The sequence below is a fragment of the Manduca sexta genome, chromosome 26 (assembly GCF_014839805.1).
Source record: "Manduca sexta isolate Smith_Timp_Sample1 chromosome 26, JHU_Msex_v1.0, whole genome shotgun sequence".
NCBI lineage: Eukaryota > Metazoa > Arthropoda > Insecta > Lepidoptera > Sphingidae > Manduca > Manduca sexta.
This window is the reverse complement of record NC_051140.1, coordinates 6,618,108-6,637,131: the sequence shown is the minus strand read 5'-3', so window position 1 is coordinate 6,637,131 and position 19,024 is coordinate 6,618,108. Positions and strand designations below refer to the sequence as shown.

Here is a 19,024-nt window from a genome sequence, read left to right as displayed (position 1 = left end):
GGATTATTTGTAAAATTATCATAAATCTACGCATCATGTGCTGTCGATCGATAAATTTATTTTACTAATTAAACTTGTATTTCCTGTTTTAACCGATTTCTGGTGGATTTTTCAATTCGACGTATATTTTTATTTTATATTTTATGATGATGTCAATGCAACATTATTTATAAGTGCACCGACTGTCGCAAATAGTAATAACAAATAAATAGTACTTAACTCCTTTATTTGCACGTTACAAACGACATTGAGAAACTGATAACTTACTATAATTAAAGCAAATTTTCCTATCACTCTCAAAGTTAATATTTATACGAGAAATCTTAATGCTTATGTGCTGTATGACATTTTCTATTTGAAAATACATCAGTTCGTTTTCTACTTTCATTAAAAATGGCAACAGAAGAACATCCCCTGAAACCAACTACGGAGAAACCGAAGAAGCCCAATTGGAAGCAGAAAATAATAGAGATAAAACAAAATATAACTGTGGAACCTGTGCTGGCTTGTTACGTGGTTCCAAGTGTACTTTCTAGACTTGCAACTCAAAATTTGAATTTAGATAAAGCATGTCGTGTTAATAAAAATTATGGAGACAAAGTCTGCGATGCTCTTATTGCTAGACAAGGCAACCAGTATTTGGAAGAGGAATTGGCTGTACAAGAACTGATCGCTGGAATGGAAAGTTGGAAAAATGTTCTTCTAACAGCAATACCTAGCTTTTTGATATTATTTTTAGGTGCTTGGAGTGACCGCACAGGCAAGCGGAAAGTGTGTATACTACTGCCGATTATAGGCGAATTGCTGATGTGTTTAAGTAATATAGTCAATGCGTATTATTTCTACGAATTACCAGTGCAGGTGACAATGTTTTTCGAAGCTTTCTTCCCAGCGATAACGGGCGGTTGGATTTCCATGTACATGGGAGCATTTAGTTACATTAGTGATGCATCTGACGAAGAATCTAGAACATTCCGAGTGGGCGTGGCAAACCTTTGTCTAACCGCTGGAACTCCTATTGGTTCTGTACTTAGTGGTGTGTTGCTGAAGCATGTCGGATATTACGGGGTGTTTACTTTGAGCTGCTTGTTGTATCTTTTTAGTATAATATATGGATTTTTTTATATTCAAGATCCAAAGACAGCTGCAATTAAGAATGATACTAAGGTATTGTTATTTCCTTTTAATGTATTATGTTGACTCACGAAATTAACTTAATCAATAATATGCCACAACGATGGTATGATGAGCAAGACTGCGAAACATTATCCTAGGTTTTTAATTTTATAAATGGTACTTTTAGATATTCAGACTTTCTCGATCTAAAATTTAAAAATGAATAATTCATACATATCTGATTTATTTAATCAGTTTTACCAATTAATATATCCTCTGTTTTTCCTCTACTTATATAACTTTTTTCATATTTCTCTATCGGAATTCGCTTAAATTATCAAACGATGCCAAAATTCTTTACTGGTGTGAGTAAAGTAATAAATAATGTGGGATTTATAATTGCAGGATGAATCGTCTGACCTGCGAGGTTTCCTCAAATCCTTCTTCGACATAAAACACGTAAGGGAAACATTAACTGTGGCATTCAAAAAGGGACCGAATCACCGAAGAACAAAATCCATTTTGGTCCTCGCATCGATCTCGTTTATATACGGCTCGGCTTACGGTGGGTGCTTACAAGTAATCTCATATTTTATTTAGGTAACAGAGGTTATTTTAGATTCTAAAAAGTAATGGAGTAAGGTGGTATTATTTGCAATGTTATTCGATGACATCAATGTAAAGTAAATATTATTCGCATGAGCATTCATTTGCATAACATAATGACCTGCAGTAAAATATGAAATTTCATTGTTGTAATAACCGTGCCGACTCTATCCGCGTGGACTTTATTTTAATTATAATTTACCCGCTCTCAAACATACACATAATTATTTAAATTAGGGTTTTCCATCTTAAAAATTAGTTAGTCGCAGCTCGATGTTAGGATTTTGGCAGTGGCAGTCAAGGATACCCATGCCTCGGAAAGAACGTAAAGCCGTTAGTCCTGCACCTGATCTCTCTCCCGTCATGTCGGTTTGCCTTCTCATTGGACTATGAGAGTATAGGAATAGTGAGTCAACAGTATTGCGCACACTATATCACCTACGCACCTGACCGACCTCCGATGAGATTGGCCGCCGTGGCCCACATTTGGCTAAGAGGGATTCAAAATTCATTTATTTGAAATAAGGGGAGTAAACTTATACAAAATCGTGAAGTCTGATTAAATCTTGACAGCGACTGCGCGGATCTTAATGTGTTCTAATATTATATTTCAGAAAGTATGCAAAGTTTCAAAAACATTTCATATTTTAAATTCAATGTTTCTATTTCTCTTTAAGTGAATGCTCTCACTGTTTTTGATCCCATACTTGCTGTGTTTTCACGCGTCCCATATGTGGGTTACGAGTCAGAGATCACTTTACTTCTGCATTTCCACCGCAATCAAATCTTTTATGAGCACATATCATAAAGTAATGAATACCATTTGCTCCTGAGATATGTGGTCGTCCGTTCAGTAATGGTCTACCATTCATTCATCTTTTATTCCTATTAGGAATAGTAAATTGGCGTCTTTTAGCTGTGCTCCAATGAAATGAAACGAAGTAACGAGCAGTTCACATTCATTATTGCATGGTTTTATTCTTACTTGCATTTTGATTGCTCCAGAATCATTAGTATTTTCATCATTAATAATTTTCTTTCAGTGTATGTATGTTAATACTTAATTGTTTGGCATCGAAGGTGTGTTCTGTATTTTATATTTCTTTTTCATATGCAATCATAGATTTCAAATTATCGGTATATTCGCTCAAACAGGCGCTATATTCATCGTCAAAGATTAGTACATAAACAGTTTTTTAATTGAGTATTAGGGCTTTGAACGTGTGAAATATTTTAAAATATATAAGCATTAATTATGCAATTGCAGATACTACATATTTTATGAGCGTGAATTGTGACATAAACATGAAGGGTGTACGTCTAAGCTTGTATCAAAGCTAAGGGTTATACAATACTGCCAGTTCTCACAACTAGAATTCCATTCGGTGGGTTCGATACGGTTTCAAGATTTCAATCGACTATTCAATAATAGCTTAAATAATCGTTCCATATTGTGTGTAGTGACGTAATTATATTTGATTTATTCGTTGCTTCATATTTTTTGAAACATTACCGACTGATACTGCTTTTAAAGGTCCTTATAGTGCCTTATATGATGGAGTTTATTAACTTTATAGCAAATATCTTTGAAAAATAAACTTGAGTTTAATAGAAAGATAATTTTAAGTAATAATTAATTCTTTTCCAGGTGAATTTACAGTGCGATATCTGTTTTGCCGATACCGTTTCAACTGGGACGCACTTAAATATAGTTTTTACAACACATTTTATATCGTCACTCATTTAGTAGGTAAGTAAATTTTACTTTTATTCATAATATTACCAATCTTTGTTGACACCTACATTATGGGGTATGCATGTCCGAATCCGAATAATAGAGTAGAGAGAAGAGAGATTTTTTTCACTTAAAAGAGCAATTTTCACCGGAGTGTTTTTTTTTTTAACATTAGAACCTCGCGTACTAGCATGCGAACCTACAGCTTGATGGTTCAAACCATCACGGCCCGAATCATTAGGTCCGTCTTTTCTTTCTCGCACTGATCAGGCTTCGGAAATACTTGCCTTTGCGCGTGTACCTGGTATCCTGATTTTACCGCCACAGTGTCAGTAGGCCGGCATGAGTGTGTCGAATGGTATTAGATAGCAATCTCTTGAAATTCGATATTGCGGCATCACCTATACCATCAGGTGCAGTACAGTCACTTTGTCGTACGAGAATAAAGAAAGAAACAAGCCAAAAATATGGTACGTTTCTAACGTTATAGGGTGGTTATTTTTATAAACTGAAAATAAACCATTATTTTTTTTACTATTTAAAAAAGAAACAACGCTCTTTAGTAAAAAGTGTAAAATATCGGATGTATCCTTCCTAAAACGCCTCGATTTATTAAACCACTTCCTGTCACATTCTTAAAATACCTCAGTGTATGACCTAAGTCATCAAATTGTGTTAAGGTTTCAGGTTCGATACCTAAGCCGAGTAAACTGATATTTCGTTTTTCTGATGGAAAATGTCCAGTAGCCGCTTGCAGTGTGAAATCTTATTAGGTAAATGGAAAAAGAATCGCCTTCTTTTATATGGGACTCAATAAAGCTGGCGAAACGTCAGATACTTCTATCTACCATTAAAGAGGAAAACGCCGTGACGCTTTGTAAAAAATTAAGCTATTCATTTCCAAAATAATACCAAATTAAATAATATGATTAGCACTTTCCAAATACGCAAATTAATAGTTAAATACTTAAAATTAAATCTTATTTATTTTCAGGTGCCTTCGTTTCAATAAGTTTGTTCAGTCGACGATTCAAGTGGGACGATTCTGTTTTAGGCCTTATATCTAATTTTAGCAAAATTATTGGAAGTTTAACAACAGGTTTTGCAAGAAATAGTACTGAGTTGTATATTGGTAAGTACGTTATTAGCTTTTATTATAATACAAGAAGTTTCTAAATATATTTGGATGATAGCAGAAAACGCATTAAGTTTTAATTGGATTTGGATGTAATTGGAACATAGAATTCTTCATGATATTATCTCATACTCATCGACAGAGAATAAACACATCAATGACTCAAGGCAGAAGTGCACCTGCTTTGAGTTCGATTCCGCGACGTTTGTCGGCCGAACTTTTGACTACCAATTAGACTATCGGGGCTTTCAAAAACTGCCGAAGAATTTGTATCTTGTTATTGCAAAATATTAGTTCCTGTTTGCCTGAGTCCGCTTGCCGGATTAGTCCAATCAGATAGATTTATCAGAATCATTCCTCCCACTCTATCTTATTTGTAATTTTTCCGACATCCAACAAGCCTAAATACACACTTAATAAAGTTTTTTTCATATTTTCCAGCTGTTGCCATAGAGACATTCAATGCCACATCATTTACTGCGCTTCGGTCTATCTCTTCAAAACTAGTGGCCAGTGATGAATTAGGTATGAATACTTAACTTACTTTTTTAGTACTTACTAGCTCACGACCTACCCGTATTAACGGGTTATTTTTTGGAAAGCTGAGACCCCGGGAATGGCACAGGCTATTTCTATCCTGGGTAAATATATAGCGGGACTTTTGTCCTGGAAAAATCTTTCACGCGGGCGAAACTAGTAATTTGTATACCAAGACGTATGACTGTTAAGGAGGCGGATTACCCTCAGACGAGCGACCAATTTATTTTTATATGGAAAATCCTATTTATCCTATATAATCTTAGAAATGCCTCAAAACAAGACAAACTAATATCCTTTAATAACTTTATAGAAGGTTATCGCAATTACTCTTAAAAGGAATCCTAAAGATATCTACATTTGACGTTGAAAATTTAATATTTTTAAGGCAAAATGACGTCTGTCTTTAACCTAATGGAAGTATTGACGTCGATGGTGTTCGGCCCTATATATTCATGGATATACATGATGACAATACCAATTGACGCCGGAATCATTTACTATGTCAGTACGCTTCTTACAATACCAACACTGATGATATTTGGGTAAGTTTTTTACGTCAAAGTGGGTCACTTTCAGTCACTCCACTGCACCTTATGGTAAGTGGAGTGGAGTGAAATAGAATGTCGCTTGACGAAAAATCTTTACACCTCGGCAGTTGACACAATTATGCCACCCTGTTGGAACTGGATATACACAGACTGATCCCGGAAAAGGACACACATACATGGGCCACTATGGCGGGTTTACCACCTTGTGTACGGTGATCACTATCCGAGCGGATATTAAATATATCTTACCACCAGCAAAGTACTAAAAGGTCTCCTATTACGCTACATAACAAAATCTGAAACTCAACTGCGTATCACTGAAAAGGAAACGAAATATTATATACTACTCAAAGCCAAAAATTTCTAAATTAGAACATAAAAGTTGAGGATAAACGATTAGAATATAAATGTAATATATTTCATTATTTTCTTGATCTAGTTATGAATTAATCTGTTTAACTTTATGCGGAGTTTTAATACAACATTACACATTATTATATGGATTATAAAGTTAGAGGCATACGTTAACATTCATCATCATCATCATCCCTGTATTATATATTGTCCCACTGCTGGGCACGGGCCTCTTCTACTACTGAGAGGGAGTACGTTAATATTACTCGCGCACTAATTCAGTGCCGCTATCAACAAGCCTTCAACGCTGACATGTTACTGAAAGAGACAATAGCTTAATAGAGACAGGTTTTTGTGGCTAGCGTTGACTAGACGTAGATTCACTGGTCTCTCATATGTGAAAGTCCGCCTGGGTACGTACCACTGCAATGTCTATTTCTGCCGTCAAGCAGCAGATTGTAGTCACTGTTGTGTTCCGGTTTAAAGGATATTGTAACCAGTGTAACTACTGGACATAATAAGACAACATCTCATGTCTCGAGACGGCGAGGGTAGTGGAATACCAAACAATACTTTATGACTCAAGGTGTTGGATGGTGTTTCTACTGTTTATAGGCGGTCGTATCGCTTACCATCAGGCGAACGGCAAGCTCGTTTCGTTATTCAAAGCAATGAAAAAAAAAAACAAATCGCATCAATTTCCTACTATATAGGTTCTATGCAAGTCCGTCCCTAAGGAACATACCTTATGCAGACGAAATAAATGCGATTCAATTCGGCGCTCTTCTGCTCTAGTGGCAGTCTTTAAACATATATTTATATGAGCACACTAACGCGAAATGTAAAAGATAATCTCGATGACGTGAATTAACCTTGAATTAGCCATTCGTTAATATTTCTATTATTAAATACCACATTATGATTATACAAAAAATCTATCCGGCTTAGGTTGATAAGTACCTGATGTATGATTTCATTCACATTTCTGCATCAACTTTAAATGGTCTAGAAATAAAACAAGAATAGAGTAAATAATTATAATTAACATTGTAAAGTGTATCTTGTTTAATCAGCAAACGTCCCATATATCACAAATCCTGTGACCTGCACAAGATATCTTGTTATACCGTCTGTATGTACAAAAGATAAAAGTCTTATGCGTTTTATCGGTTAGTGCCTTTTTATCCTAATTTTATCCACGTAATATAAATGTTGCTTTTAAATATTGTTTTAATATACCAGCAGGTGGCTAGAGTTTACAAAATTGTAGATATAAGGCTCAAAATACTGTAAAGTCAATAAAGAGCAAATTTATACTTTTCTGTTTATCCACTGGGACCTCAAATTGCAAATTATTAATTTCTCAATTGTTAAATTCATCATGTTAAATACTTGAATATTATAAATTGAAATTAGCCACCGTAGCCAAAATTCGGTATGGAAGGAATCATATATAATATTAATTACCTTCTTTTTATTAAGGTGGTTCTTCATCCAGCATAAGAAGAATGCGCGAAGACCCAACATTGAAGCAATAGATGAAAATTTAGAAATGTCTAACAATAAGAACAAGAAAGAAGAAGAAGAAGCTAAACCCTCGAAAGAAGTATCTTTGATCAGCAGCATTGACTTAGCAGACGAGAAGATTTTATTTAATAAATCTTAGTTATAAATACAGCAGTTTAATTTTTAATACACGCACACAAACACACCCACGCCCTTCGTTTCTAATATTTGAAGTGAAATTATCTTTATTACTATCAAAAATGAAGGCCGATGAAAGATTAAGAAAACACGTTTCTGATTGTATTCTAATACGTTTTATTTCTGAATCACGGTCAATTTCATAAGAATTATTCAACATAAATATTTTCATAATTTCTAGTAAAGCTAATTGAATATATCTTTTACGCGTGATTGTACAACAGAATAACTAAAGGAGGCAAATTCGCCCACTTCATGATTAGCTTCACTATTGCCCTAAATAATTGTTAACTACTGAACAATTTGGTTTAATTTGAACTTATAATTGTAAAGCAATGCTTAGCGCAGCATTACACTTGTCACAAAAAGAAATTAAATGTCGAATCATAATAATCATAATACTTACTTTGAAACAAATAAGTATACCACACTGCTGTTTACCACAAAATATTGATGTTGGGTATCTTATACAAGGAACATACCACATAGAAACATAACAGAATTATGGTCAGTGGGCCATATTTCGTCTATAGAGGCGAATTTGACTTTTTGCAATTACGAGCGTTCTATTCGAAGGACAGTGAAAGTAAAACATCGTGAGGAAACCTGCACACCTGAGAAATTCTCTATAGGAATTTTGAGGGTGTGTGAAGTCTACCAATCCACACTAGGCCAGCGTGGCGGACTAAGGCCTAATCCCTCTTAGTAGTAGAGGAGGCCCGTGCCCAGTAGTGGGACAGAATATAACACAGGGCTTATATTATTCTTATATATTCGAAGGACAGCTTCGATAGTCGTATAGGTAAGAGTAACAAGAAATCCCCTATTCGCCTATATGGTCATCAAAGTTGTCCTTCGATTAGAACGCCTGTTATTGCAAAAAGACGAATATACCTCCGTAGACGGAATGGGGCCCCCTGACCTTAGCTACATATTAGCGATGTTTGTTTAAATCCTAAAATTTTGAATTGATGCAAACAAATCCAAAAACATAGTAAAATATTATACCTTCAAGTCGTTCTCCGTACTCTACATAATATCGTAATGAAACTTTCAATATCACAGTATTAATTCAGTGATACCCAATAAAATTCTCTTGCACGTGATCTCTCCGGAGATTCTAGGAAATCGTGTTTCCGCTTCCCGCAATTATATAGATTACCGGAGCAATTTCTCCTATTCTTCACGATCGTAGATTTAAACAAATATTGAGTCTTATCGAAACAGTCATAAGGTATGTTATTTAATTATAGTTCATTACAACAGTCTAAAAATGTAATAGATATATTGATATCTAAATATAGCGCCTCTTGTCATATATTAGATTATTTTTTATAAAAATAAAAAGAAAAGAAATATAATGTCTATAGAAGGTCGTAACAAAACAAGTCTATGTTATTAATTCTGACTTGTTCTAATATTTGATACCAAAGAGTTTATCGTCTGCTTATAGACAAGGATGGATAAATATTTGGGTATTTCGTATATCGATGTTTATAACAGGAAACAAACAAACCACTTTTATTCTACTTCATCAGATTTCTTTTTATATCACTGCTCATATAAATGACGTGGTCACGTTCAGCCTGTACATTTCATAACTCTGCGGGGACCAATCTTAAGACCATGGTATAGTTGTTCGAAGGTACAATCATGGGGAAAATATATTATCTAAAGGCGCATATAACTGTAAATCGGAAGTCGGATTCGACCCTCAAAACAATTTCAATATAAGTTATGATTATTATTGATTAGGTTTTCCAGCAAACTTAACACTACTAAAATTATATTACATTACCTGGAATTAACTTCGAGGCGATCGACTGTAGCAAAATATCTTTGTAAAATATAATTACTACAAAACTTAAAACCTCCTATTTGTCCTATTTTAATTCGGTAGTTATATTTTTATACGAACACGACAAAGTGACCCACTGCACCTGATAGTAAGTGGAATAGGGTCCAATAGAATGTCGACTGACCAGATATGATTACCCCTCGCCAGTCGATATAATTCTGCCGGCCTGGTGGAACCGGATATACACAGGCTGATCTCGGAACGCGACACATTTACATGGGCCACTATGACGGGTTTTAACACCTTTTGTACAGTGATCGCTATCTGGGCGAATATAAAATATATCCTACCACCAGCTATTTAATACTTAAGAATAATTTATCCAATACTGAAAGTGACAACTTATCGACTACGGTCCGATTTGGTTCGTGTAATGTAACGTATTCGGCCGGTGCGTCGCCTCTGCTTTACTAACTTGGCAGATTTACTGCTGTCTGTCTATGATCATCTTCTGATTATTATACGTTCACGGCAAAATGACCCTACTGCGTAATACCCCAAGATTCATTATTAATTTACCATCCTTTTACTAAATCCTATATAATATGTTTCGTTATAAATACAAAAGAAAATCATTATAATATTTTTATCATTACAAATACTTATGTACTGAGCAATGTCTTTCTTATTATCTCAATTTTAATTCATTGGTCATGCGTAAACCGTGACTTGTGATTTTATGAACATATTATCTTATTATTAATACATTCGCGATAAATAAACATGAACCTATTTTAATCGAATGTTTTTTTTTACCTATATAATATAGCTCTTTAGATTACATAAGTGCCGATTAAAGAGAGACCAGGTAATGATGGTAGAACATCATTGTTTTAAGGTTATTTATTAAATCATACATGAAGATGCAAAAAGGTAACAGCGCCGCCGTAGTCTAGCCGTATGTAATACAAGCAGAGAGATCCTGGGTTTGATTCCCATGTGATCCAAAATTTAACCTGAACTTTTAAAAATATAATTTGTCCAAATTGGAAACCCTTAGAGGAGATTGGTGTCATTCAGGCAACCATACCTTTCCTAGTAACCTCTGTTACTAAGCTGTACTTCCTACAATGTGTAGAAAAGCTAGTATAGTACTTTAGAGTGAGATGGGGTAATAAGACTATAATGTAATTAATAAAACTGCAATTTTGTGGACCAAGTATAATATGAACAAATGAGGAAAATCATTAACCGAGATAAGGTATTCAAACACGCTGAATACATACCGGTATCATGATATTATTTATTGTTTTATTATAAAATCAGATTTTAATCTCCTACTGTTGCTTGTAAGTAGGTTGTTCGCAAATTTTAATCATTTACTTTTTAACCTATAGTTGAATGTGTTTGATAATAAATAAAATATGGTAAAATGTTATAAAAGTGATCAAAATGCTACATTTATTGGGTTATATTTTATAATGAAATATAATAGTCCTACTGAAATTTCTAAGTGTGTACATTTTACTTCGCCTGCGACCGTTATTACGTACAAAATGTTCGATTCGAGCATTAGAAAAAACAATAGCTCATAGCTGCTATTACCTCGACCACTGGAATACTTATTGTTCGCAGTCGATTAAACACTGCATTTAAATACTCATTCAAAGTAAAGAAGCTTATAAAGTAAAACATGGAACAATTAGCTCTCAATACGACTGTTGCGCAAGATGGCGTAATCATTAAATAAATATGGTAGGAATTGACTGATATTTATATTGTTATCTAGACATCAGGGCCGATGCAGTAGTAAACTAAACACATTGTGCAAATATTAATTAGTATAAAACAGAGTTGATAAGTGTCGTATATACAGGGTGGATATCAAAAGCATTCCTTCAATAATAAAATTATATGAATGTACATACAATAATGTGTTATATTATGGAGACTTAAGAGGAACTACTACAATTTCAATCAGCCTATCACCGTCTACTACTTTACGTAGGCCTCCCCAAATGAAAACCAACTCTCCCGATCTTGAGCAGCCCGCATCCATCAAACTAATTACTTTGACGAAAATCGTAACAAAAAAGAGAATGATATTATAAATCAATTGCCTAAAACATAAAAATTTACTTCTATTCTTACATTTATATTATAATGTTTTCATCCGTGAATTATTTAGTAGAACTAATCTTAATATGAATGATTTTGAAAAAGTCCGTAGTTTTTTTTTTTATTTATCTCTAAAAAGGCTCAGGATTTACATCGTGATCTTGTGTGTTTTCAGTAAAACAACACGATTTTTTTACTACTAAGCTTTTACAGGAAAACTCCATTGTAATTTAAATTATGATCCTCGATCATTGTCCTAACTATGTACAATCAGAGTTCAAACGAACTAAAGACTTTCAGATCTACTCCTAATTTACTATAATTAGAAAAAAGTGCCATTCGCATTCCAAACACATTTACATTACGATGTCAAATATATTTAAATAAATAAATTAGAATTAACTAGAATTAGAGTTAAAATTAATTAAAATCCTTATTACAAAAAACAATAAAATCAAAGCACCATTTACAAAGTTAAATTTAAAAATGGTTATTTTTGATAATACTTTTGATCCAGCCGTATATACGATACACATCAAAGAAACTGTTTGAATGAGAGACGAATGAACTTTTATGTATGATAATAAAGCAACAACAGTAGATTCTGAACATTCAACGAGAACGTACACGATGTCTGGTGCAGAACAAAAAGACAATAACCCCGAAGAACAACCACTCAAAAAGGAACCAAACAAAAACAATGATTTCAATAACAGAGGATTTATCGAAAAATTAGGCTACATTAAATCAAATATAACCGTAGAACCGATTGTAGCTGGACTTATAATTCCAGCTATGCTAGCCAGGCTAGCGATTCAAAACCTAAATTTAGATAAAACATGTCGTGTAAAATTGGGTTACGGCGACGCAATTTGTGATTCATTGATTGATAGAAAAGGCAACCTTACTTTTTACGAAGGTGAAGTCCAAAAAGTGATATCATCTATTGAATCGTGGAAAAGCATAATACAAACATCTATTCCCACACTATTAGTGATATTCATGGGAGCTTGGAGTGACAGGACTGGTAATAGGAAAATTTGCATTGTTCTTCCAATTTTCGGGGAATTCGTGGTATGTTTATGCAATATACTTAGCACGTATTTCTTCAACCAAATCTCTGTGGAAGTGACCATGTTCCTTGAAGCTTTCTTTCCAGCCATAACCGGAGGTTGGGTCATGGTGTATCTAGGAGTATTCAGCTACATAAGTGACATAACCGATGAAGAATCCAGAACGTTCAGAGTCGGTTTAGTAAACTTATGTATGACAGCCGGAATTCCCATAGGCACAGCTCTAAGCGGCATCTTGCTTAAGTGGTGGGGATATTATGGAATTTTCGTATTGTCTGGAAGTATTTATTTAATAACATTCCTATACGGTCTGCTCTGTTTAGAAAGCAACACAAAACCTAATTCCGGAAACAGCGAAAAAGTAAGAGGAAATTTTATTATTTATTTTGTAAACAAAGTCATTGAGGGTACTGAACTGAATAATACTGGTGCTAAACAAAAACAACAGTTCTTTGTGTATTTTACTTTAATTCCAACCCAAAGGAATGAGATAAGAATAATTTTAATGGAAAATTAAACATTTCCTTTATTGTACGTTACACTAGCTTTTGCTCGAAGCTTCGCTCACGTGGAAGTTATTACAGAATAAAAATTATATCTATCTCACTTCAGGTTAAACCATTAACATGCATGGATCTCGTGTCACTGGTTAAGGAAACAGCAGCAGTGGCGTTCAAGAAGAGAAATAGCAACTTTAGAGCAAAAATTATTTTAACTCTGTCTGTTGTTGCTATTATCTATGGACCAAATCACGGTGATTTTTACTACAAAATTCATTATTAATTTATCATTAAACTACATAGTAGTGGCGAAGAGTCCATACAATCGAATTCCTACCGGCTTCCGTTTTGTAATATATGTACGGAAACTATTCAAATAAATTATATGATTGAGAAATTAATATTTAAAGCATAGCGGGCTAATATCGAAATATAATTAGTAACTAAATTTTGTGTCAGATTCCCTTCCGGAATATTTCACACTTCTCCACCGCTACGTAGTATATTAATACTATCTAATATACCAACTAGAACAAATAGTGCCTTATCAACTTGGTATTTGCTTAGCAATTATGCCTTTACCTACTTAGCGAATTATGCCACATAATAACGTGTTGAAGATTTTTAAGTCGTAGATTTATTATTTTATTAATTAGTGGTACCTATGGCCTACAAGCAGTCCGATTCAAGTTCAAGTGACAAAAATCTCACACATATATTCACTTATATAAATACATTTCGGAAAATATACATAAGTATTTACAAGGAACTGAAATTTATGTTCGAACATTAAAAAGTTCGTCTCCAATGATTTTTGAAATAAAAAAGATAAGATATAGTTATCAACCCCGATTACATCAAGGGATGTGTAAGTTTAACGGAATCTGGATGGACTAGCTAGCTTTGTACCCTTTAAGAATAAAGGCGTGAACTAATATACATATTTTTACAGGTGAAAGAATTATTACATACATGTACGTCAGATACAGATTGAAATGGGACGCGCTTAAGTACAGTTTGTACTCGACTTATAGCATTGTTACGCACTCGTTAGGTAAGTCTACATAATATTTATTTAAGGCATTATCATATTTATTACTAGTGTTATAAATGCTAAAGTTTGTGGAGATGTGTAGATGTTTGCTAGAAGCAAACTAAGATACCGGGAAATGGATTTGAAATCAAATTTAGAATTCTAATTTAGTCAACATTAACAGCCGTTTTTAATAAACGTTCTAAGTTTCAATCTTCAATCCGATTTCGAGAGTGACGCAATCAATATAACTTATTTTTAAACATGTTAAAAAACTTTGTTTTTTAATAATGGTGGGTAGATAATAATCCCGCAGTTCAAAGAAACTGTTTTCTGATTAAGCTAAAACGTTCACTAAGTATTTTATAGTAATATTTTTTAATTATTTTTATGCTACTGCCGCTCATATTTACTAAATACAAAGGCCGTATCAACTGATCTCTTGTCCAGTGAAGTCATTTTGCCATGGCATGAAAACAGTCTATAAAACCCATTATTCCTTTGTTTTCCAGGGGCATTATTCTCAATAAGCGTGTTTAGCAAGCGATGGGGTTTCCACGACTCGGTTCTTTGCCTCATCTCAGTGACCAGCAAACTGGCTGGATCCATCCTCATTACCTTCGTGCAGACAGACTTCCACATGTTTATGGGTAAGAATGAACTTTATTCATCTATATTTATTTTTTTGGTATTAATAAAAAATATGGTATTAACACATCATAATCGATCAGTATGAGTGTCAATGCTGAAATGTTTCTGCCTGTAAAAATACAAAACCAGTAGTAGTAGTGTTAGGACGGAAATATTTGAATCCTAAGACTACTTATTATTTCGAAAATTTGCATGATAAATAATTAAAAAAATAATATATATATTTTTTTTAAATTGATAGCGCTGATCTTTATCTCCTAAAACGTAACTGATATCACAGTGTAGAAGAAATTTGTTCATTGATTGATGAATTGATTTGAATTAATCTAAACTGAAATTCAAAATAAACTAATAACAATCATAAATTAATATTCTCTTTCGAATATCCAAGCTATGTAAACAATATCCTTCATTTTCCAAACCCACGTTTTACCTCTACCGTTATGCTAATAAAACAATACTAAATATAAGCATAATGTCTTCATTTACAGTTCCGATTGTGGAGATCCTGAACGCCACCACATTCACGTCACTAAGGTCGTTGGCATCTAAACTGGTGCCCAGCGAGGAGCTAGGTGAGCCTTGATGCGTTTCTCTTGTACTCTATTTGACAATTTTACGAGTTCTTCTAGTGAAATAAAGTAGTTTAGTACTTGTAAAGAATACGAGTGAGTAGTGGTCACGTTTGCTGTGCGTAAAAAGTAAGAAATAACACATTCTTATTGGAGGTAGAAATAAAATTTTACCAAAACTAAGACATAAATATGTATAGTATTATATATTTTTTGTATAGAATGAAAATATTTAGTCTTAAATTTACCGTAACCTACACGAAAATGCATCAAATGTGGCCCTTATTACACACACTCGTACATTTTATGTCTGAAGGAGTAGGCAGGGGCTCAACTAGTGCATCCACTTTCCACCGTGTGTTTATTCCATGGAATAATAGGGGCGAGATTATCGCCATATCGGGCACAAATGAATCTGGACTAAAACTAAGTAGAAAAACCTAATATCACTTTTCCCGACCCGGTATTGAATCCGGGACCGTATCGTAATACGACTACTCCACCGAGGGAGTTGACCAACACCATTGTTATATAATTCGTTACTTAATAAATTATAATCCGACACATAAAATCACAATTGGAATTAGTTAATTCACTTGAATTAATATTGATACAATTTGTGATAGACATCGATATATATGTACTAGATCTGGCGTTCCAAACACTCACTGTGTTCAACTGAAGTGTACTGCCATCCGGTATTGGTTGTCATTTTCCTTATGCTCTATTTAAAGCGCTTTAGTACTGCATATTTAAAGTTTGGTTAGACGACGATTGATATAATAGCGCTGCAGCGAACTTTAGTCCTAACTCCAGATTTTGAACTAATAGTTTATATGGACGTTCGTGTCTATAGAATATAATTCAATGGTGATACATGAATATCAAGCAATGATAACTGTTTATTAAGAGACTTAATGTCATCTTTGTTACCATATATACTATATTCCTCTCCTACCGCCTGCTGAACGACAATCACTTACAAGAAAAACACAATAATAATCCACAAATGTTTTTTCCAGGCAAAATGAACTCTCTCTTCAGTTTGGTAGAGACGCTCGCAGCTCTGATGTTCGACCCAACATACTCGGCCATGTATGCGAAGACTATACCAATATTCACAGGCGCTGTGTTCCTATTTAGCGCCTTCATGACCCTTCCAGCGATAAGTATTTTGATGTGAGTAATATTATGACCTAGATGTATTCAAACCAGTCTGGAGGTAAATATCGCAACGAAGCAATTAGAACTGTAAGGGAAGGCCCTTTCCCAGTAATGGGGCAATATGAAGTGAGAATATAATATTTATAAGGGCTTTATCTGACATTGGAACATTATAGTCTAATATAGTATAATGATAATGGAAGGGTTGATTTAAAAGTTATTGTTAAAGCAAGCTGTAAAATAAAATCGTGTTCATAAGTTCTAAAAGAATTTAAAAAATTAAATACTTAAAATCAATTAAAAAGTCAATATTTTAAATGACCATACACGATATGACGGTCGCACGGACTGTCCGATCGAATTATAAAACGACGAATTCGATTTCTACAAATTGTTAATCCGAATGATTTGCTTTGAGAAATAACATTCGTTCGCAATTTAATTTTATCGCATTATAAACCCCTAAGGCAGTCAGTGTCAGTATATTATATACTCTATATGATATTAGATTCAAATTCAAACGTTCCTATTAAATTTACGCCATTATCAACAAGATGGCGCTGTTGCAATATTTTGCATTTGTAATTGCATTCACCCAACGTTAAGTAAAATGTGTTCCAATGTGCCACATTTCAGTAGTAAAGGCTTATTTATTACACGTTGGTTTTTTTAAATTCAGTTACAGTTGTCCAATTGATAAACAATCTATTCAACATACATACGTAAATAGCAAGTTAAATCCATATACATCTCATGCAGTTGCCGAGTAAAAGGAAGAATATTGCAAAATTCTGAATTATTAAATATAAAATTAAATGATAAAATTTTATTTCCTATATTAAATAGTATTATAATCACAATAGTCTTCCTTTTAAGTGTGTTTTCGATATCAAAATATAGTGTGCATTTTATTACGCCATTAATATCCGGAGTAGCTACGATAAATGTGTTATTCTTTCTTCCAGCACTTAAAAAGAATCGAAATTTATAAAAATAAAAAAGTTCAACGACATTGTATAATTAAAATAGATTATTCCAGGGCAAAGGGTAACTATAAATAGCCTTAAAGGTCGCCACGTCTAGCAGCGAACTTGTCTTGCGAAATACTATGCAACATGCATATATTAAAATATAAAATTTGTTTACGTTTTCTAGCCGCATTTTTTTCATCTTAATCATATTTTATAGAATAAAAAAAAACGGCGATAGTCTAGTTGGTTGTGGAACGGACTGTCGAATGTCCGCAGGTTCAAAACCTAAGGACACACACCTTTGACTTTTCTGAAATGATGTGTGTATTCTTTGTGAATTATCGCTTGCTCTAACGGTGAAGGAAAACATCGTGAGGAAACCTGCATACCTGAGAGCTCTCTACAGGAATTTTAAGGGTACATTAAGTCTACCAATCCGAACTAGACTAGCGTGGTGGACTTAGACCTAATCCCTCTCATTAGTTGAGAAAGCCCGTGCCCAGCATAAATGTGATAGTATAATATAATATAGGGCTGATATTATTTATATTTATTATAGAATTAAAACAACTTATTTATGTTTTTATAATTTATTCCAAACTTATATAAAACGTATAACAAAACTGCTAATCACATGTATCTATTGCACAATCTTAATAACATTAATGTCAAGTCAGTATAAATATTCACCAAACCATCTTCGTGTCAAGTGAGGTCTTCTTTTCCATTCCTCAATTACATTTATATAAAATATTTTATTTCAGATGGTTATTCGTGCAACACCGACGCGAGATGAAACAGAAACAAATTGAAGTACAAACAGCTAAAATAGAAGCCGCATGTGATAGCCAAGATGATAAACAACAATAAAAAATGAAACCTGTTATTATATACAAATAAACTATTTTACTTTTATAAATATTTTAGTAATGTTTTTTATTTATAATTCATGACCACAATATATAAACACATAATATTATCAATACGTAAGATAGTTATACACACTGTCAGTTACATAACTCTTAGGGCTCCTGCAAATTAGTCGCGCGGCACTTAGCGGCAAATTGTAGCGCTTAGGTCCGTTTACTCCGTCCGATACTTTTGCTCCGTTTTGTGGCAATTTCTATGTACTTACTAATCAGCGCTGCTAATTTGAAAGTGCCCTTATTTATAGAAAACCTTAATTTCATTGAATTTTATCGATAATAGGCGGTATGTATCTCATATACAAAAGACCAGCTTGGTAGGTATAATAGCAACACGTATTCAAAAGATTAATTTTAACCAAATTGTGGTCTGTAATATATCACAATTTTATAATTTATTAAGAATTCTTTAAATTCTGCAATATAAAATTAATCATCATCTCAGCCACAGGAAGTCTACTGCTGAACATAGGCCTCCCC

The 19,024-nt window shown here is 33.6% G+C and overlaps 2 protein-coding genes across 3 annotated transcripts; both read left to right on the top strand.

The window, feature by feature from the left end:
- The first annotated feature begins 352 nt into the window (after window positions 1-352).
- On the top strand, window positions 353-7,709 carry LOC115450192 (proton-coupled folate transporter). Of its 2 annotated transcripts, XM_030178181.2 has the most exons (7): window positions 354-1,167; window positions 1,522-1,681; window positions 3,371-3,472; window positions 4,452-4,589; window positions 5,034-5,117; window positions 5,518-5,674; window positions 7,517-7,709. In XM_030178181.2, exons 1-7 carry the CDS (start codon window positions 394-396, stop codon window positions 7,698-7,700), a joined length of 1,599 nt encoding a protein of 532 aa, XP_030034041.1. In that variant the 5' UTR covers window positions 354-393; the 3' UTR covers window positions 7,701-7,709. The 2 variants fall into 2 exon arrangements, with proteins under 2 accessions (XP_037299467.1, XP_030034041.1); XM_037443570.1 differs by lacking the exon at window positions 5,518-5,674 and having other exon boundaries at window positions 353-1,167; window positions 7,517-7,654.
- A 4,534-nt stretch (window positions 7,710-12,243) lies between these two features.
- On the top strand, window positions 12,244-18,544 carry LOC115450189 (proton-coupled folate transporter). The gene is made up of 7 exons (XM_030178178.2): window positions 12,244-13,088; window positions 13,340-13,481; window positions 14,180-14,281; window positions 14,773-14,910; window positions 15,403-15,486; window positions 16,506-16,662; window positions 18,383-18,544. Exons 1-7 carry the CDS (start codon window positions 12,285-12,287, stop codon window positions 18,486-18,488), a joined length of 1,533 nt encoding a protein of 510 aa, XP_030034038.1. The 5' UTR covers window positions 12,244-12,284; the 3' UTR covers window positions 18,489-18,544.
- Window positions 18,545-19,024: the final 480 nt, after the last annotated feature.

Coding starts and splice junctions, on each gene's coding strand:
- LOC115450192 (XM_030178181.2), top strand. CDS start 394: ATGGCAACAGAAGAACATCCCCTGAAACCAACTACGGAGAAACCGAAG. Junction 4,590..5,033: donor TAGTACTGAGTTGTATATTG/GTAAGTACGTTA, acceptor CATATTTTCCAG/CTGTTGCCATAGAGACATTC. Junction 5,118..5,517: donor AGTGGCCAGTGATGAATTAG/GTATGAATACTT, acceptor AATATTTTTAAG/GCAAAATGACGTCTGTCTTT.
- LOC115450189 (XM_030178178.2), top strand. CDS start 12,285: ATGTCTGGTGCAGAACAAAAAGACAATAACCCCGAAGAACAACCACTC. Junction 14,911..15,402: donor AGACTTCCACATGTTTATGG/GTAAGAATGAAC, acceptor CTTCATTTACAG/TTCCGATTGTGGAGATCCTG. Junction 16,663..18,382: donor CCAGCGATAAGTATTTTGAT/GTGAGTAATATT, acceptor ATTTTATTTCAG/ATGGTTATTCGTGCAACACC.